The sequence below is a fragment of the Galeopterus variegatus genome, unplaced genomic scaffold (genome assembly GCF_000696425.1).
Source record: "Galeopterus variegatus unplaced genomic scaffold, G_variegatus-3.0.2 Scaffold785, whole genome shotgun sequence".
In the NCBI taxonomy this organism is placed as follows: domain Eukaryota; kingdom Metazoa; phylum Chordata; class Mammalia; order Dermoptera; family Cynocephalidae; genus Galeopterus; species Galeopterus variegatus.
Window position 1 is genome coordinate 986857 of NW_007726896.1, and position 22062 is coordinate 1008918.

The window sequence follows — 22062 nt, forward strand, 5'->3', positions numbered from 1 at the left end:
CTGGATGGTGCGCCGCTTGGGAAGCGCGGCGGCGCTCCCGCCCGAGGGTTCGGATCCCACATACAGACCGGCTCCCGCTCACTGGCTGAGCGAGGCGTGGGAGCAACACCGAGGTTTGCAATCCCGTTGCCGGTCCCTGGTCCGGTACGGGGGCAACACTGAGGGTTGCGATCCGTTGCCGGACACGGAACAAAAAGACAAAAGACAAAAAAAAAAAAAAATAATAATGTGGTATATTGGGTTTGACTCTTTCAAACTTCCCAAGGTCCTCTGTACTTATCTGCTTTCATTCAAAATTTTTATTACCAATTATATAGTATACTGTGCCACACTATAGGGGGATGCAGCTGTAAATAGGAAAATCCCCTCCATTAAAAACACAGACCATTTTATAGAAAAGCACCGACCTATAAGACTACTCAATAGAATAACGGGTACAATTGACAAGATCAAGATAGAAGGTACTAAGGATGTGAGAAGGGATTCATTTTATCATATGGTAAGAGGTGGTTATCAGGGAAATATTCATTTTTAAAATGCCTTAAATAGATCTTGAATAATACAGAAAGACAGTCATAGGCAGAGTTAGGATGAAAACCATCCTGTGTGAGTAGCATAAAAAAGTATAGCAAAAGAACGATCAGAAGTTAGGTTTATGGGAAAATAAAAAAAGAAGTCTGCAATGGTAATTTTAAGCCAAATAATAGAGAGCTTTAAATGTGCTGAGGAATCTGGACTTCATTCAGTAGGCAGTGGAGAGGCAGTTAAAGTCTAAACAAGACTAATGATGTGCTCTAGGAAGACTGGTAATCTACAATCAAATCCTCTTTAGCTTTTAAAGTACAACCCCAAATGATTCTAATATGCCAGCAGGGTTAAAAGGCACAAGGGGGCTGGCCCGGTGGTGCACTGCTACAGTGCGCCGCTTGGGAAGCGCGGAGGCGCTCCCGCTGAGGGTTCGGATCCCACATACAGACCGGCCGCTCACTGGCTGAGCGAGGTGCGGGGGCAGCGCCGAGGGTTGCGATCCCGTTGCCGGTCCCGGTCCGGTGCGGGCGCGACACTGAGGGTTGCGATCCGTTGCCGGTCACGAAAAAAGACAAAAAAAAAAAAAAGGCACAAGGAAATCTTATAGAGAACTCAATATACATACTTATAACTAGCTAAGCTGACCCAGTAAAACCAAAGCTAAAAGACAGACCATTTTCATCACAAAAGAAAAACAGATTTTGAATATATACAATTTATTTAATAAATTAATGTCATTCAAAATACAGTGCCAGAACATTATGCAGTTGAACATGCTAGTAATGTTTGTCACGAAGCACCTGTGCTCATGTTAGATTGGTGGCGCCCCACTACTGCTAGTGGTTCCTGGGATTAATGCCAGAGCAGCCCTAATTATCTGCTCTTCTGCACAGCTAGTGCAGAGAATTCCTGAACAGTTCACCTTCCTAATCCTACCCCCACAACACACACACAACCAGTTTAAAAAAAAAAAAAAACATCCTGACAGCTAACATACCTATACACAATCACTCTACAGTAATGCTTGTTATTAAATTAAGATGTAATGACCTGGTTAACCCACTCTAAATCTTTAAGATGGAGAACTACATCAGCAGCAGGTAGTTATATGCATGAGCCAATGTTAATGTAATACAGAAAGTGGAGGCATTTACTGATTAAAGCTCCACGCAGACCCGCACAATGAGGGGCTAGCAATTCTTATTGCAAGCCCAGCAACGTAAGTCCACACCTGGTAAATGACCAGTTGATTGGAAGACCTGTATTCTAGATAGACAAGTATAAGTTAGTGAAAAAGAATACATGCACCTAATAGTATAGTTAGACTGATCCTGCAGTCATAGCTTTCCCTGTGTAATACCAAAAAATTATGGAAGATCTTCCTCAACTATAGTATAGGATTTAGACACTTCTATACCAACACAGACATTAGTGTTAAGTGCAGGTGAATCAATTACACTGAAAAAAACTATATTCCAGGACTTCAGAACAGAAGCACAGGAATGAAATACACATACTAAAATAACCTCAGCACAACTTGTGATAAACACACTAGGAACAGGAAACTACTTTTATAAGTGAACTTTTTGAACTGTACATACACAGGGCTAACAATGTTAGATAATCCAAATTCTTATGTTCTCTTGATACACATAAAAGCTTCTCAATTATTGAATAATCTATTTCATATTATGGAAGCATATCTTTCTGTAAGACTCACTGATATATATTATACTGATGCAAATAAGTAGGGCACAAAAATAAAATTTATCAAAGATAGACTTTTATGTACTCATATTTAGTCTTTTCATAGCCTCTCTTGTTTAGCAAAGAAAATGACACAGCACATAAATCAGGCGTACACTCCTTAACGCCCCCACTATACAGATGGTAGTGCAACCATTTCTCCATCCAGTTCAAACTCCTCTGTCCCATCCGGTGAAAAAAGATAAGTTGGTGGTTTCCATGGAGATTCTTCAAGGCAGGATGGATAAAGTTTCCCCACAGCGCATCGAAAATCTCTCCCTAAGTCCCATAGTACACGTTCAGATATATGTTGCCGCAGAGACCACCTGTCAAGTTCCAGATCATACTGGTAGGTGACGTATTTAGCTCTCTCATTTAAGTGGGTTTCTCGCATAAACACACACAGAGAATTTGAGATCACAACAGCTCTTACACAGGGGTCAGAGTACCTCTTGGCAGGGATGTTGGCTGCCATTTTCCACTCATTTTTATTCACATCATAAATTTCCACAGTTACTGAAGACCCATCTAGACTTCCAGAGGGGAGTCTTATGCCAGAATTGGTAGCAATATGCAACCCTCCAATATAGAAAATTTTATCACCAAAAGCTGCAGCTGAAGCAAAGGACCTGCTAGTCTGTCTCATGGCCATTTCTACCCATGAATCAGACCTTGGAAAGTAACAGTACATGAGGTTCAGTGTCATCACATAAATGCAGTCATGAACCACAACTGCTGCACTCCACTGCCAAGCACAAGGCAAAGGGCTTACCATTGTCCACTCATCCTTCTCAGTGTCATATCTTTCTACGGTCCTTCGATTAAGTTCTCCACTTACATTATCTCCTCCAATTGCATAGATATAGCCTTCACAGCAAACCAAAGACGGCTTTATACGTACAAAAAGCATTGGGGTCTTTGGAAACCAGGTATTTTGCTGTGCATCAAACCAATAAAAGCAATTCACAGTTCTGAAGGCAGTCTGAAGTTTGCTTGTTTTACTGTGATTTGTTTTTGTATTTTTCAGAGGAACTTGACCCCCTGCTATATAGATGTCATTATCAGGAGTTACAACGGTCCCAACCTTATGCAAGTCAGCTGGTGGGCTGCAAAGCTTGTAAACTTTTTCTGCCTGGGGACTGTAACAGACAGAAGAGTAAAGACTACAAGGACTTTCTGAAGATGCTTCAATAAAAATCATCATCTCCTCTTTAGTCATCCCAAGTCTTGGTTTAAAAAACTTGGGCATGGATTTATACAGACCTTGAACCACTACAGACTTATCATTGGGTGGCAGACCTTGAAACCAGGCTCTCTGTGTTACTTCTGAAAGTGCATCAATTCTGATTTGGCTAAGAACTGAAGACAAATACTGGGATCGTGATTCTGTGTTGTACTCCAGCCACAGCATAGCAGCTTCTCGAACGGTTTCTTCCTTTTCTACATTTAAATTGTCACTACTGAGAATGTCTATCAGTAGGTCATGTGATAGCTGCATGAAAGCTTCCTGGTGATACACAGCAGTGAACTTGTGCTCCACCATTCTTTTTGCACTTTGTTTTAATTCCTCACAACTGAAGAGATCAGCAAAACTTAACAATCGCACACAATTCTCTGCATTTATTTTTTTAATTAAATATTCTCGACAACGTTGCAACACATCTTCTACCTAAAATGAGAAGGGGGAATAAAAGGCTAATAAGGACAGGACAGACAATTTTATTTTTATGAAAGCTATAGGTATATTAATCAGATCTCCATACTACAATTTTTATTTTCAGATACATATGTTTGAGCTAAGAGATAAGGTTTTCCAGTAATGGTAAACTTACAACACTATGCATAGTTCTGCATTTCTTTTTCCTGCTTAGTGGCCTACTTAAACTGTCCTATTTAGGAACCAGTAGTACAACATTATATTGGCACTTAAAAACTGAATAGCCTTAAGGGATAGGTAAGAAAGTTCATGTATGTTATACTTTTCTAGGCTTTAAAAAATATATAATTGAGAGAACCATATGAAAACAATGTAAGTAAATTATAGTATAGGAAATGATCACTGTTGAGTAGCTGAATTCTGGTTTTCTCAATTTAGACAAGATAGTCACATAAAACCAGAAAACCATGCACAATGAGTAAGAGTAGTTATCTGCTATTCTTACCTAAAGGGGCAAGATAAATCAAAGGCACAATAAATACATTTATGTGCAGTTACAAGTTACCTATATTTAAATGACCCATCTTAAACACTCTATATTTCCTAGATTTTTTTTTCTTTTGAAGGAAAGTTAGATCTCAGTTGAATCAGAAATGCTACCTACTATTCGTATTCAGCACCATAGTGGTTAACTAGAAGCACTTACAGTGGAGTCAAGCTGCTTGTATTAAAAACTTAAATTGGCCGGTTAGTACCTGTATAATATTAAGCAATAGCTTTACCTCTCTATGCCTCAGTTTTCTCTTGTATAAAACTGGGAAATATTAGTTGTCTACCTCAAATGATTACTGTAAAGCATAAATGCAGTATCTGGCACATAAAAATATTATCACTTCCTGTGGTTAACAGTGAAAGTTATGTTGGTAAGTCACAGAATGCCCCATCTAAGGCTTGCCAGGGTAACCCAGTCCAAGAGGCAGAGTCCTGTTTTGCAATTGGGTAAGCTTATGCATATAGCTGTCATTAATATGGCAGAATAAACTTATAAAAAACTGTGAATATTTACAGTATTGAAGTGTTTCCGGAATCCAAATTTCTTAAAATTCTTCCATTTCTTAGCAACTATGAAAAATGCCTGCTTTTATTTCCTGGCTTTTAAAGTAATGAAAACTTGCAAGCTATAGACAGCGTTTACAATAAGCATTTCTCCCTTTCAAGTTTGAATTTAAGATGTGAACGGCTTTGATTCTAAAGCATCAGGAAGCTACCATAGCCTGTTTCCTCAAAATTGTAGGTATAGTAGGACACTGCATAATTTTATAGACAATAAGAGTGCAAAAGTAAAAAGGAAGACATAGGCATGAAATGAGTTCTGGTTCCCAGAGTTACACTCTGGTATTGACATTCTACCAGTGTCATTCAAATTCATTCACCACACATTTATGAAGTACCTAATGAGGTACCATGAACTGTGCTCCTTTAATTTAACCTTTGGTCTAAAGGTTCTCCCTCTGGAGAAACTTTGCTTCTGAAATACAAAGCGTTATTCCAAAACAGGGAAAAGAATGAGGAAAATACTCTTACATTCCTCTTAAAATGTAAAAAGGGAATATGAGGGGGGGAAAAGAGTAAATTTTGTGTACCATACATAAATATACCAGGCTTGCCAGTTAGCTCAGTTGGTTAGAGCATGGTGTTATTACACCAAAGTCAAGGGTTTGGATCCCCTTACTGGCCAGAGGCAAAAAAAAAGAAAAAGAAAAAACTAAATCCAATCATACATAAATATATAGGTCATCACTTTTTGATTTTTGTTTAAATACTTCTTAATAACTCAATACGATCACATAACCATTATAAATAAGTCTGACAATTTTCAAAGAATCTTAAATTTTTTTGTGAAAAGTAACACCATCAAAAATTAGTATATGTAAGCTTGAAGCACAAAAAAATTGAAGCACTTAAACTCAATAAATACTATCAAAAATTCCTTTTACTTGAAATCTAAGTTTTCAGGTATATTAGGCAGAACATGAAAACAGTATGAAATTTTTACCTTTTTAATTAACTAAGTTAAATTCCCATCATAACACTAACTAACTTATTGGCTGATCAAATCCTATTCTGTTTTTACCTTGAACATTTTATAAAAAGAAGAAAACTTTTATCTTCTAAAATCTGCATCAAGGGCCGCCCCGTGGCTCACTCGGGAGAGTGTGGTGCTGATAACACCAAGGCCATGGGTTCGGATCCTACATAGGGATGGCCGGTTGGCTCACTGGCTGAGTGTGGTGCTGACAACACCAAGCCAAGGGTTGAGATCCCCTTACCAGTCATCTTTAAATAAATAAATAAATAAAATCTGCAATAAAAAATATTACATAGATATATCACTGGTGAAACAATGTTTCTTGACAAAATAAACCAAAATTCATGTATATAATTGAGGAAAAAAACTGCTTACCTGTAGGAAGCAAGCTGTTTCATAAAGCTGTTCTACAGTGCTGTCATTTATTACCAAGTTACCCGTGTATGCATAAGTTATTATTATCTGTAAGGTGGCAGCATCCACATTCCTCAGGTGTACGTGTGTCTGTTTGCTTTCACTCAGTCCACTCATGAACATGGCCCTACAGTAGAGAGGGGGAAACAAAGCTTAAGGGTTTAGTGTAAAACAAAAGTAGAGCTAAAAAGAAAAACTAGACAACACGGGATGTTTTTTTAGGATATTTACTTACAGGAAAGACTTTTGAGGTAGACAACAGAAAAGGTTATAATCCAGTGCCAAAGATATACCAGACTATTCCACTATGCCATTCTGACTGAAAACACCAAAATTCCATTTACTCCTCATATTCATACAATGGAATACTATTCAGCAATAAAAAGGAAGTATTGATATATACTGTAACATAAATGAACCTTAAAAACATGCTTGGTGGAAGAAGCCATACATAAAAGACCACATATTTATGAGTTCATTTATATGAAATGCCCAAAAAAGGTAAACATATAAAGAGACAGAAGGTAGAACAGTAGTTCCCTAGAGCTGTGGGTAAAAATGGGGAATGACTATAAATGGCACACGGTGATTGAAATGCTCTAAATTAGACTGTGGAAATGGTTGTATAACTCAGTCAATATACTAAAATTCATTTCATTGTACACTTAAAAATGGATGGATTTGGGCCGGCCCCGTGGCACACTCAGGAGAGTGCAAGGCTGGGAGCACAGCGACGCTCCCACCATGGGTTCGGATCCTATATGGGACTGGCCAGTGCGCTCACTGGCTGAGTGCAGTGCGGACGACACCACACCAAGGGTTGTGATCCCCTTGCCGGTCACGAAAAAGACAGAAAAAAAAAAAAGGATGGATTTTATGGTGTGTAAATTATCTCTCAAAGCTGTTTAAAAAATTCATTTACTCAATTTCCTAAAAATGTGCAGAACGGTTTCCCCAAAATCTATTATATACATGAAACTATGCTAGAAAGGTATCTGGTATTGTGGAGAATACAAAGTAAAATGCCCATATATACAGGTGAGAGACGCATATTACTGCAAGCGTAGGAGAGAAAAGCCCTTGCATGTAGCAATCAAGAGCAGTTATCACTATACTTACTAGCCTGGGTCCTTCAAGGACAAGGAGATGAGTAAGGAAGGCATTCAAAATAGGTAAAATAGGGTAGAACAAAAGAACCATTTGTTTAAGGGGCATAGCTGATACAAGGGGCTCATGAAGGACACTGGAAAATGACTTGGAAAGATGAGTGGCAGTCAGACCACAGAGTGCCTTGACAATGAGACAAAGGAGTCTGAGCTTTTCCTTGTAGCCTGGATTTAGCATGATAAAATGTACTATAGCATGAATACTGTGACAGGTCAACCTCAAGAGCTAAAGGCTGGAGACAGGAAAATTGGTTGTAAGGCTACAACAATAATCTAGATGAGAGGTAAGAAGAACCTGACCTGGGGTGGCAGAAATGAAAATAAAAACTATTACAAAGAGCCAACAAGATCTAGTGATTTTTTTTTTTTTTTTTTTTTGTCTTTTGTCTTTTTCCATGTCTGGCAACGGACCGCAACCCTCAGTGTTGCCCCCGTACCGGACCGGGGACCGGCAACGGGATCGCAACCCTCGGCGTTGCTCCCACGCCTCGCTCAGCCAGTGAGCGGGAACCGGTCCGTATGCGGGATCCGAACCCTCGGTCGGGAGCGCCGCCGCGCTTCCCAAGCGGCGCACCATCCAGTGCGCCACCAGGCCGGCCCGTGATTTTCTGAACATAAGGAATAGGACAGAGTAGGAAGTAGACAGGAAAGAGTAAAAGCTACCTGTTTATTTTCAAGGAAGTGCCTGAAAAAATATTGTTAACTATTGAGAGAAAACAATAAAGCCAAGGAGGAAAGTTAATCCTAGGAAAAAGATGAGTTAAATTCTGAATATATTTGATTTGAGGTACAGGCAGTTGAGTCAAATAGAAATAATACAATAATCAGTTAAATACTTAATATCAGTGGAAATTTGAAGGCCAGGCATTAATCCAGTGGGCCATGACTCATCTATAAAGTGTCATGAGTTAAAGACAAATGAGTTATGTGAAGGAGACTAAAAAACTATGTAAAAAAAAAAAAAACCCACCCAAGAATCCCAATCACCAACCTGAGGTAGAGCTCAATTAGGACAAAAAATAAAAAAGAATATCAGATGGTTGAAAAAGATTCATCAGAGAAATATGAACAACCAGACCAGCACAATGCTACTCAGGACAAAAGAGGTGCGTGTCAAAAACTGTGTAGTCAAGGGAAATAAACACTTCAAAAGCAACTGGGCAGTCAAAAGTGACTTCCAGTCTAGCTCAGGATAAGCAGTAAGGACAGCAGCCAGATTCCAGGGAAGCAGGGAATTGGCACAATGTCAATCAGAGTGCTGGTGACTTCCTACTGAAGGATACAGGAGTGCCACAAATAAACCTGATGGAGCAAAGTTTTCTTGAAAAACATACCCAAGAAATGACAAGGATCTCTTTAAAAACACTTATTGCCACCAGCTTCAACTGTCTGACATGAAAAAATGAGAGATAATCACAAGAAACCTGAAAAAGAACTATAAGAGCTCTGAGTAAAACTGAAGCGTTTAAGGATCAAGGGGCTTTTACATTTATTCTGGTAGAAGGTTAGTGACTTTGGAAAAGGGAATAAGGCAAAGGGAATAGCTAACTATACAGATGACATTGAGACTGGTTATTCTACACTATGGTTTATGACATCAGAATGACAGACTTCTGGTAAAGGAACTGTGCTTCCTAAAGACCAAAGATTCGCCTTGCCAATCTGATCATGAAAGTTCTAAACTGACATTTTTAAGAAAGAGCAAATATTGAATTATATAATAATGTAACAGGCTGAAGTATCATAGTAGAAGAAGTGCTGACTAATTCTCAAGTAATTCTCTCATTCGGCATCTAAAATGAACAGTAAATGTTACCAAGAAATAGAATCTACTATTCAGAAGTATCTATTGATTCTTGGTGAGATGGAACTGGTAACTCAAACTACAAAGAAGGTATCTAGTTCAAAAGGCAAAGTTTCTAATAGTAAATATCTGTAATAGCATTATATGTAAGACCTTGAAATCTACAAACCTGAAAACAATCCAGTTTAAGAACACACTTGGGAAAAGATCAAATTATTATTGTGGGGAGAATCTACTCAGTCCAGAGAAAAGCTATATTTTGGAAGAAAAAAATTAAGATACAGGTTTGTTTGTTGTGTGTGTGTGTGTGTGTGTGTGTGTGTGTGTGTGTGTGTGTATGAAAGTGGCCCAGACACAAGATTTTAATGATGGGTGTTAACCATAAGTACATACTGAACTATTCTTTCTACTTATTTAATAAATATAAATATATGATTTGCTTTAGGCAGAACATATTCTCTTAGAAGACCAAGGAAGCTAAACAAGGAATAGTGATAAGGAAATAATGGCAGCCTTGAAAGGACTGTGTTGTCTTTAAGACTGTAATATTAATGAAATTTTCAAGTTTCCCGGTCTTCAGGAAAACCAGTTTCAACCCAAACAGGTAAAATAAATAATAACCTCATTTAGAGAATTTAAAAAATAATGTTATCTATACAATTACAAATAATAAGGAATAAAAAGAAGGAAGACTTCTAAATAAACCTATGTGTTACTTTCTGGTAAAGATGATGACAATACAGAAAATATTATGACAGAATTTCTACACAGGTTTCAAAGTTAGACCAGATGACTGCTAAGGTTACCAATGAAGAAGATTCTACTCTAGAATTATTCATGTCAACCTGGAAATCCACAACTAAGGCATGAAGCTCTCTCTAATAATGGATAATCAATTTGTAATTAATGGCCATTAAAAGGGAGAACTAATGAGCTCAGGTATTTACTAAACCTATAACCTTGAATTTCTAACACCACTCGCTAAGACAATAGATTTGAAGAAGAAAAAAAGAAAACTGGTATCACAATCACTTGGGAAGCTTTTAAATGTATAGATTCTGATTCCATAACCCAGAGCCACTGAATCAGAATTTCTGGGTTTGAAATCCAAGAATAATCTCCATTTGTAAAAGTACACAAGAGGATTGTGATGATCAACTAGGTTTTAGAACCACTGTTTGCAAATAGGATAAGCTTTCTAACACAAGAAAATCAGTGTCTGAAATTGCATGAAAAACCCACAGCTTGGGCCGGCCCGTGGCTCACTAGGTAGAGTGCGGTGCTGATAACACCAAGGCCATGGGTTCGGATCCCATATAGGGATGGCCAGTCAGCTCACTGGGTGAGCGTGGTGCTGACAACACCAAGCCAAGGGTTGAGATCCCCTTACCGGTCATTTTAAAAAAAAAAAAAAACCCACAGCCTAACTTGGCATTTGGGCCTTAGCTTCTGTAATCATCACAGGATGTGTTACACTGAGGAATGTGAATTTTCTATACCTTCATGTAAGTTAGCCCTGAAAGCTTATAGCTAACACTACTAAACAGCAGAAAATAACTCATTTCTAATATTTATAGTAGGAACATACTGGTCCACATATAATTCATCTTTATTCACTCCGTCCCTTTCAAATGTTAAGCAAAAGATCAACCTAAGGGCAGAGAACAAATAATTTCTATCCCTTAGCTCCTATTCTTCTCATGAAATTTACAGTAATGATGCAAAAGATCATAAAAATGTAAAGATATTTATTTTTAATCAGCAAACAATAAATAACAAAATCAACTTGTAAATTCTGAGACACTGAGAACACCAACAATGTTATTAACTATTAAATATTTAAATCTTGCAAGAAGTCTGGTAAGGCTAAAAGGATATCACAAATAATAATAGCAACCAATAGTGAGAAAAAGAAATACATTTTTGCAAAGAAAATAAAAGCCTTAACATGTCTAAGCAGCACCAATTATCCTCTAAAAATTATTGAGCCTATTACAACTCCTCAGTTTATAAACAAGGACTACTGTTTTCTAAATGCGGTATTTTAAGTGTCAAGAGTAAATTATCCCCATTTATTTTTCTTTCTCCTTCGATGGAAAAATAGTACTCTGAATCCTTCTGCCTCCCTGATATTAAACTTTACCTGAGTTAATTTTAACAAGTTTCTTGTATTTAAACCTTTGTAAAAACTTCTTTCATCTGTCCCTTACTTATACATGGCAAGGAAATGATTTGGCAAGTACTACATCATCTGAATAGAAAACTTAAGCAAAACCTTAAGAGATCTAATTTTTAAAAATTTAAGTAATGCTTAAAAGAATTCCTATTAAAACATCAAAATAAGTAAACATTCTGCATTTACAATTACAAACTAATCAAGATTAAGGTACTTACCTGAAATAAGAGCTACATGTTGCAAGAACCATCTTATGACAAGGGAATTCAGTGCCCTCAACAATTAACACTATGTCAGTAAACAGCTGCTGTTCATAAAATAGTTTTAACTGTTCCAACAAGGACACAGCATATTCAGTATTGATCTGCCTCACGTCTTGAGTGGACATGACTATATTCCATTAATATCTCCCAGAAGAGATAAGAAAAGTCCGTCTTACTGATGGAAGGTCAAGTGAATGCTTCAGAAACAAAGGAGAAACTCTACTTGCTATTATCTGTAGCATTCAGAACAAAGACTGACACATTCACTTATGAATAATATCTTGTTATAGGCTTAGAATCACTCCTAGGTCATCCTGTGTTAATTAGATTCTTCAGAGTTTTTCAACAGTCTGCAGTTTTTCAACACATCCTGCTCAAATGTGCAATTGTGCAGTCACGAGTGAAAGAGGAAAATACACGAGGTAGATTTTGTGGCAACATCTCATGTTCAGTAGATCCTGTGGAGTAACTAAAAAGGAAAAAAGTTCAGTTGTGAGTACCTAGGCCAGTACATTTTTAGAATACAATGTTTAAAATGGCAGTATTAAATATAAATTATATTTATTTGAGGTTCAACTTTAGACATTACCATAAAAATGAAACATGAGAAGAGTGAACATTTAAAAAATCTACATTTAAAGTTAAAAAAAGACTGAAGCAAATTAACATTTGTAGTTTTAAGTTAACTTTTTGCCTTCTATACAAAATATAAACACCCAGAAATTAAGGAACACATGAATAAGCATACATTTAAAAATTAAGAATTTAAATTGCCAAAGCCAGATCTCCTAGTTATTTGTTTAGCTGCAATACATGACCATAATTTAACAAAAAACAAAACAAAAAACCTTTCACATGGAGATTCTCATTCTTTGGATATTTTAAATATATTCACAAAGGCTTCATATTTAACTTAAATTACTTAACCAGCCAGATGCCAAAAAAAATTTTTTTTAATTACTTAAACTATATGGTAAACAGATACATACTGTTTACTTCCAAACTATAAATTGTATATTTTTAAATCTGCAGTTCGATCCTGTAAGAGAAGTACATGTAACTTCTCTCTTTGTGGAGTGGTTCCTTCTTAGAAATCTTTATGAATAAGGGCACACATTTTATTGAAAAAACCATAAAACATGATTTAATAGAGATGTGTTACTACACTGAAAACTCCACATTACACAAATGTAAATGTTCTAGAAATTAATATGGAAGTTTAATACAAATCCAATTTAAATCCTGTTTGCAGGGGATTTATCTGGAAGAATGCACAAAAGTTGCCAAGACATTTGAGGGGGAGGAAGGGCAAGTTTTTCAAGACTCTTATCAAATATTAAAATGTATCACAAACCTACAATAAACCCAAGTATATGTGAGAAATTAGATATGATAAAGATAAACATGGCATTTCAAATTAGGAAGACTGGCTTATTTCAAAGAAAAAAAACATAGGTTTTAGTCATACTGCGTACTATTCATCAAAAAAAAATTTCAGCTGAATTAAAGTCTACCTGTTACTCGGAACTCAGTATTTACAACATATGGCAAAGGATTTAGAAATCAGAAAAAGAGGGAAAATCCAACTACAATGCTACTAATACATTACCTGTAAAAACTACCACCTGTTTTCTTATTAGATGACCCTTAGTTCCCATAATCAGAAAGTCAAGTGGTTTTGACACAAACCCTATAAACATGGCCTATAAACATCACTGGAACCACTAATATTTTTCCCCACAAAATATCATCCATTATGTCAAAGAGATCAGACTGTACTTCCTGCCAAACTATACTATTACACGACCTGCTAACTTGATACAGACTGTCAAGTTTCCAGCCAAATTAACTATGGAAGTAGCTAAAACAGGTGCAAAGGCACAGCGAGACTTTGGGTCATTTAAGGTAATGACTTTGCTCTTCCAGAACTGAATGTTATACTATAAATCTAAGTTCTACTACAACCTCTAAGGCTAATAATACCTAAAATCACTGGCTTTTTCCACATATTAATAATGCAGCAAGGCCCAGTGTTAGTGAGGGTGTGGGAAAATGAGCATTCTTACAAAGAGCGTAAGTCGAGACATACCCACAGTCCTTTATTCAAAACTCCTGAGACGAGACATGTTCTGGAATTTAGATTTTTTCAGATTTTATAGAGGAAATATGGTACACGTATCGTATATTACAAAACTCTCTCAAGAGTCTGGGACAGCACTTCATAATCAAACATATTATCTTTACTAAGGGAACTATGAATAATGTGAAAAACAAAGATTATATACAGGCTCATGTTACTTCAGGTCAGGTTTTGCTGGCAAAAGGTTTGTTTTTTTTTAACTTGATTTTTGAGAGCTTTTTGAATTTCAGAATTGCAAGTAAGGTATTACAGAAGACATCATTTGGCACTATAAATGCTTACTTACTACCTTCTAATATATCAATTCTACTTCTGGAAATATATCGTTAATTATTAAATAATTAAAACAATTATTAATGTATGCATTAATAAACTGAAAGTCCTAACCCAAGCTGCAGGACCCCTAATTATCCCCATCCTGGTTTAAACGAGTTGACAGCAACTGTTAGCCAGGGCCAAGATGGATTTACATCATGCTGCTAGATGCCAGAACTGCTTGCAGCCTAGCTGACCAGGCTCTCTCTGGTCACTTCACCAACCTTATAATGATATGATCTGATTTTTTCCAGTGATATTCTTCGGGTCTCATTTAATTTGTTATGTCTCGGTTTTGATAGATTTTTTTTTTATATACATGAAACTGTATTAAAACTGAAGTCTGCTTTAGAAAATTACATAGTAAGCCAACTTAATGTAATATTAATTAACACTGCTTTGTTAGAACCCCCTATTTCCCACCCTTCTTTTGTAATCCAGTATACATTTTCTCCCTGGAGAAATATCCTAAATAAAAATTACCTTAAAACAGAAAAATAAGTCATTCAGGTAGTATCATACTAAGTAAAAGTTTAATAACTTAAACAGATCTGTATGTAATACCATTAAAAATAAAACTAAGGATCTCACCTCTCTGGGAACATAGACTTCAAAATATATTAACTAAAAATGTGAAAAGTTGCAAAGTTTAGGATAATCAACCAACAACTTTCAAATGCCCATAACATGAACATTTTCTATTACAAGATTCCTTCTCTCCTAAGAACAAATCTTGAAGTCGACAAGCTAAATACTCTGAAGCATTTCACGAAGTCTGTACTATATCACTTAATCACCAAGTGATCTGAAACATTTATAAATTTTCTCTTTTCAATATTATTTTGTATTATCATTCTGTAATTAGCTTCAAAAAGCCACACATCATGTCATCTGGAGAAGCTAGCATCCTCAGACTGAATAATTCTCTGATATCAAGGAAACTGTTTACTGGGGCTGGCTAGTTAATTTACTTAGGACAGGATGGGTGCTGGCAAAACCAAGGTGAAGGGTCTGGACCCCTTACCAGCCAGCTGCAAAAAGAAAATTAACAAACAAAAACAGAAGGAAGGAAACTACTTACTTAACTTTCTGTTTTAAATTAATGGCTACTTAAAACTTAATTCAACAAATGTTTATTGAGTATTCATTAAGTGCCATTCATTGCACTTTAAGTACTCAGATGGAGAGTTGCCAACCACTAGAGCTCCAAAACACCAAGTGCATTTACTCTTACAACAAACTACAGCCAAAAACCATAGCTGTCATTTAAAAACATGGTGGTTTTTAAAACAAGTTATTCTAGACAAACTCAAAAGCCAAAAGAGGCAGGCAAATGAGAGAAGCAAGCTGGGTATAAGAAACATTTTTCTTGAAATCTAGCTGTCTTGATCGTTCATTTCCAAACTTTTGATAGAGACATCAGTGCACTCTTTACCACAGGAAAGATTGTAGCACAAGTAAAATCAGCAAAGGCAGTTGGCACGAGGCCCCACTGCTAACAGTGGTTCACAATGAGGAGGAAGGAAAAACTTACTGAAGACCTATTTAAACTTCTGAATTTTATTAACGTATACAATGATTACCTAATTTTAAGAAATAATCTTTCAAAAGCTATACTACTCTTCCTTCTCATCACAACAACAAAATATTTTGGCTTTGGAAGCCTTAAAGTCCCAAAGACTTAATCCTGTTGCTGCAGTATGAAAGCAGTCAAAGATAATATGTAAAAGAATGGACATGACTATTTCAATAAAACTTTATTTACAAAAACATGCTATAGCCCATGTACCAATCTTTGCTTTAAACTGCTTCTTGAAATGTTAAGTCAGTGACTAAAATACATACCTCCAGTTGTTTTTGCTAGAATGTTTTCCCTTCAAATCACAAAAACAAGGAAAAGCTCAAACCTTAAATTCTTGAAAGTTTAAATTAAATATAATTCTTAAACTAATTTGTATATATTTCACTTTTCTTTTCAATTGAAATATTCTACTGGATATGTGTAGTTTTGAATATATATGGTTAAAGATAACTGACAAACTTATTAATATATGAAATTTTTAGTATATAGTTGAACAAGGTTTGTTGTCATTTACTTACTCATGTCTGAGGAGATGTAAGAGGCCTGTCACTAAATGAATTATTAGGCTTAGTGTTGTACACTGTCATTGTTGCCTTCATTGTAAGTTAATACTCTTTGTAAAGATGTCGATCTGAAATAAAGTGTACTTCATTTCTTCTGAAAAAAAAAAAAGAAATATTCTAACACCCCTTACCTAATCCTACAACCGCTTAACTGTCTTCCCCAATTCCTGCTATTTCTGTGGACTTCTGAAATTTTTTCTTTATCTAGTCTGAGCATCTTTTATAAAGATTAAAAAAAAAAACAAAAAACAAAAAACAAGACATCCTTCCCCCAAATAATGTGTGGAAAAAATATCCGTGAGAAAAGGCTATTACAGACTCAAAAACACTTAAACTACTTTTTATTTTATCAACCACAACAATATCTACATACATGTGAAAAACAGATGTGTGCAGGACAATGCTTCGTGTAAAGACATTTAGTGGACACATGGATTCATTAGATGAAGCAAGGGGAGGTGCTTCAAGATTAATAGGAAAGTCCTATATTTTAAAACTGATCATTAGAATGTACTCCACAGTGAAAAAGCCAATATAATTAAATGGGAGTCAAAAAAAAAATTAAATGGGAGTGATGCAAACATGATATAATAAAATTCAGAATCTAATAAAATGCAATGTACTCTGATATAAAAAGTATACACATTCTTACTCTTCTTTGTAAGTCCTGGGTTCAATTCAATGTTTTTGATTAATTTGCTTGATGGCAGAGAATAGCAAATAATAAGGTTAGAATGCTATACACAGGATGAGATCCTTTCCTCTACTGGTCTACCCACTGACTTTCTGCAAACTATTAGGAGACAAAGCCATACTTATTTTTAAATCTAAGGGCTTCCTGTAAAAGTTGAAGATGTATAAATTAATTGAGATGATTGAGAGAAAGAAAACAAAAATTGTCCTTCTAATACATTTTCTCTAGGATACCCAAGTCTCCAAGGTTCTGTTGAGTGAATTCTACCACACAGAAATCTCAAAATAAACGTTGTTACAAAATGATTGTCAGGACTAAAGCAATCAGCAATCAGCAATCCATAGCAACATATACAATTCTACTTAAAAATACCTCCTATAGAAAGTTATTTCAATAGGTATTCCTCCCTTAATCAACGTGACTACAAAGTAAGTCTTTGTAGAACTAACCTGATTTTTCAATTTCACCGTAAAATCAGAAATGTAGAAAAATCCAACTTTCAAATTTGTATTACAGAAGTTTAAGTTGGTTGTCTTGAATTCCTCATTTTACTTTCCTATAGAATAACAGTATAAAAAAAGGTATTTAAGTCCTCAGGCTGCAAGAGCTAAAATATGCCTGAAAGTACATCTGCAAAGGAATTTACACAAAGCAAATACTACTGTAATACTCATAAAGAGGACTGTAATAATGAATGTGTTCTACAGAGTCAATAATATTTAAAAAGGAACCAAATTTAGAGAAAGGTATGAAACATTGAAAAATTTTTTATAAATCGAAATACTTTTCAAGATTTCAGAGGTCGATGGCAGTGTTTTGGTTTTTGGTGGGGAGGGAAGATATGGGGGATAGGTGTCTAATTTCACTTTGAAACTTAGTGAAAATGACACTAATCAACAACTGAGCTGTGGATGAAAAATGAAGGAAGGTTAAAAAGATGGGGAAGAAGTTGCCAACAAGGTCTGCACAGAAATTACATACTACGTACAGAGCTTCAGTTAGACAAGAAGAATTTTTAGACTTTAAATGTCCTCACCACAAGAAAAAATAAGTTGGTGAGGTGACATGTATGTTAATTAGTTTGATTTAATATTACACAATGTATACATATATTGAATCATGTACCCCACAAATACATACAATTATTATTTGCCAATTAAAAATAAAATAAAAAGAAATTATACAGTAGGGATGAAACAGTGACAGAGAGTTCTACCTCCAGCAAAGACAGTGGGCTACAGGTCACATGTATGAAGCAATTTTAAACTGTACTTTACTAATTTAAGGGGCGCTGCATCTTCCAGTGCTACAAATGTCAATACATAAGATTGGAAACTTTTGTTGGAAAGAATCCAAGGCATTCTAGATGTCAAGTATTGCAAAAAAAATGAACAGCATGAACCCAAACTACTTGGTTTGCTGAAAGCCCAGTTCTGCAACTTTCTGGTGGTGTGACCTTTTGTTATTTACACTGTGCCTCAGTTTGCTCATCTGTAAAATGGGAATAATAGAACTCTTCTCAACAAACTGTTCAAGGACTGAGTTTCATACTTACAACAGTGCCTGACGCATAGAACTACTATATAAATATTTACAATAATTTTTATTAATCCACTCACTGGTGAAGCTCTTGTAGCATTTTCTCAACTCCTGAATCTCCGCTCCTACACCATGTCTAGAGACCCCAATTATAAAGTCTCAGCATCCAAACACAGTTCTCTTTTTATCCTGTAAATGGTTTTGGTTTTTTTTTTTTTTTGTCTTTTTTCATGACCGGTAAGGGGATCGCAACCCTTGGTGTGGTGTCACCTGCACCGCGCTCAGCCAGTGAGCGCACCGGCCATTCCTATATAGGATCTGAACCCGCGGCGGGAGCGTCGCTGCGCTCCCAGCGCCGCACTCTCCTGAGTGCGCCACGGGGCCGACCCCTGTAAATGGTATTTTAGATAAGAGAAATTCATTCAAAGGTTTTAGAGAATTTTTTTTTGCAAATATTTGACATTTATTTGAAATTTAGTTTAAATTAAAGTGCTCTAAGATACCAGAGGATACTTTTTTCTTTTTTAACTTACACACTGTAATTATACATATTTATGGAGTGCCAATTTGATGTTTCAATACATGTTTGTGTTGCATATAGAGAATATTCTGACGGTACAAATCATGAAACAAATTAGCTCAACAAAGACTAGTTTTGAAAAAGCTGATGTCAGTGCAGAAAAACTCAAGGAGAGCCAGGAAGGCACCAGTCATAAAAGAAGCCTTTCTTCATTTCAGTGAGATAGGTTTCTCCTTTGGGAAGATAAAAAATTTCTGCCAGAAACAGTTTGCTTTCTAGTTATCAAAACAACCCTGACGGTTGATAATATTTGGAAAAGACTATTTGGTCTTTGTATTGTCAACTGCTACACACTATTCTGGAGTTGTGACGAGCATCAATTAAAAAATAAACACCTTACCTTCTGAAAATTTGTCAAGTTTGATTAATTTCAGCATAGCTTCCCCTATTCTAATCAAATTCAGAGCTTAGGTCTAATTCCTCTCTGTTCCCTCTTTCCAACCATACCAAAACGTTTACATGGCTCCATCAGGGTAATTATGCTCAGCACCCTAAGTAAATTCGGTTCACATGTATAAGCTTCCGTACTATATTACGGTTAATAAGTCATCTCGTTTTCAAAAAGTAAACAAGAACGTAAAGGTGATGCCACCTGTGATAGAATAATTATATGAGTGTAGTATGTCCTTTTATTTTGGATACCACTTTTTTCCTCTCAGCTCTGTAAAGTGACTTATTAAAAGAAAGCTGGGGAAAGAAAGGTAGGCTAATGCAAAATTGACTCAAACTCTTTCACAGGGACTTCATTTTCTTAACCAGTCTATTATTTATTTCTTCAATCACAATAGAAGAAAATACGTCCCAGATATTCAAACACTCATGTATGAGGTAATAAAGGGCATAGCCATTTAATGATTATGACTACTGAAGTTATTTCTTTAAAAAAAAAAAAAAAAAAGAAAACTGGTAAACTTCTTACAAGCCCCTGCTTACCATGAAAACTACAAGTCACCATTTGCCAGAGGTATGTGAATGGGGTACAGAAAGAGAAAAATCTCTCCTTAAATGACTGTTTTCTTCAAATCTCCTACAAGAATTCCTTTTTCCCACAGTCTAGGTACTACAAATTTCTGGCAAGAGAACCAGGCAGGAGTAATATTCATATACCTAAAAAATTACTTGAATAAACCTGTCACTTCTAAGTTATTTAAATATCACTTGGTCTAGTCAAACACTACAAAACTGAAAACAGTAAGACTGAGATATAATAAAGGACTTTGACATTTTTATTCATATATTTTATGACAGCAGGACCAATCCTTTTTCCTGGTCCCCCTTGTCTTAGGAATGTGGGCAAGGAAAAAAACCTACTCTCTTCTAAATAAATGTGTAAAATCTTTGGAAAAAAGGCATCTTTTGTCTTTCAAGACTGCACTCAAGTTTCTAGAAACTTACCACGCACCTCAAACACATTCAACGTTTAGGTATTATGAACTAGCTCGTCATTTCCACTAACTAGGAGAAAGAAAATCTATGGAGTGTGGACTTAAGTACTATGATACCTTTATTCCCTATCTCACAGGTCCTGTGAATAAAGTTAGCAAATTTTACGGTAATGCTTCTTACAGAAGCAAAAAGAAGAGTTATAGCACTTACAAACTCTTCCTCTAAAACTGCGTGTAGTGAAAACAGCAAAACGTGGAAACGTGTGAACGACAGAGCATGCTCAATATAAATGCCATAGTCCTTCAGAGTTTCTGACAGATGACAACTTCTTGAGGATTTCAGGCCCCAATCTAAAAGGGCTTTAATAAGTACCAGACCAACAAAAGATCAAAGTGAAGAAGTAAGCTTAACATCAGTTATCAGCCAGATGGAAAGAATAGCAAAATCCCACATCATTGTGACTGGAAAACAACCAACCGGCTTTTCAGTTTACTTTAGGTCAGAAAAAAAGACTTTCTGAAAAAACATCAGGAAGAAAGTCTTTATCAAAGGTTAATTAAACTAAGTCACTCACAAGTGCAAGATATTTGAAGTCCATACTACACAAATTCAAGCAAAAATTCACAACTCAGAGGAAAGGTGTGGGTAAACCCTGTTAATTTGTTGCCTAGAATGGAAGAAAATGTATCAGAGCACATTGCTCATATGGTTTTGTTTCTGAATGCCTGACTACTCAGTGAGCCAGACATACATTCATGTATAAACAACACGTGACCAGTCCTGTCCCCTACATTTTTATGAGGCTAATAAAGACAGTTCACACAAACATACCCTTTTTAAATTAATGTTAGGTTTTGAATAATTTTCCTATTTTCACTTGAAGGGGCCACAGTGGTAGCAGACAATTCTAGAGATTTGGAGTGGATATTCCTCTCCCTTTGAGGCAGCTATAAAAGAGATCTTAGACTGCTAGGCCAGGGGGGGGGAAGGCGTTAACTCAAACTAAAAGAGATTGTTCTACTCCACGATTTTTCAATTCACAAGGAGAGGGAGGTGGTCGAGTTCAATAAGTTAACGATTTCACAGTCAAAAGTAAACACGTATACAATTTTCCATTTCAAAAGGCAGCTTCTGCTTTCTTTTTAAATCGTTAGCAAACCATAATAAGACCTCTGTTAATCTAAACCTCTCTTGGTTACTTCAGTAGTACCAACAAAAAAAAAAAATCTAGAAGGAAGGGGCTGCCATCCTTGGGCCCATCGTGTCGCGAACTCGTCGCGAGTCGTTAAGTGAAACAGCTACATTTGGCCAGGCGGGCGCCGGCACAGGCCAATACGCCGCCCGCGAGACCCACGGCCGCCGCGACGCCCCAGTGTCCGGGCCGGAAACACCCCGGGAGCGGCGCCCCGGGCCGCCCCCG

The 22062-nt window shown here is 36.3% G+C and overlaps 1 protein-coding gene across 1 annotated transcript in view; it reads right to left on the reverse strand.

Moving 5' to 3' along the window:
• Window positions 1–1223: 1223 nt before the first annotated feature.
• KBTBD2 (kelch repeat and BTB (POZ) domain containing 2) overlaps window positions 1224–22062 on the reverse strand; it is a 26184-nt gene continuing 5345 nt past the window's right edge. Inside the window, exons 2-4 of the mRNA XM_008572449.1 lie at window positions 11799–12312; window positions 6396–6561; window positions 1224–3943 (exon numbers count right to left, since the gene is read on the reverse strand). Coding sequence (XP_008570671.1) covers window positions 2408–3943; window positions 6396–6561; window positions 11799–11968 — 1872 coding nt within the window. The 5' untranslated portion in view covers window positions 11969–12312 and the 3' untranslated portion in view covers window positions 1224–2407. The remainder of the gene's footprint in view (window positions 3944–6395; window positions 6562–11798; window positions 12313–22062) is intronic.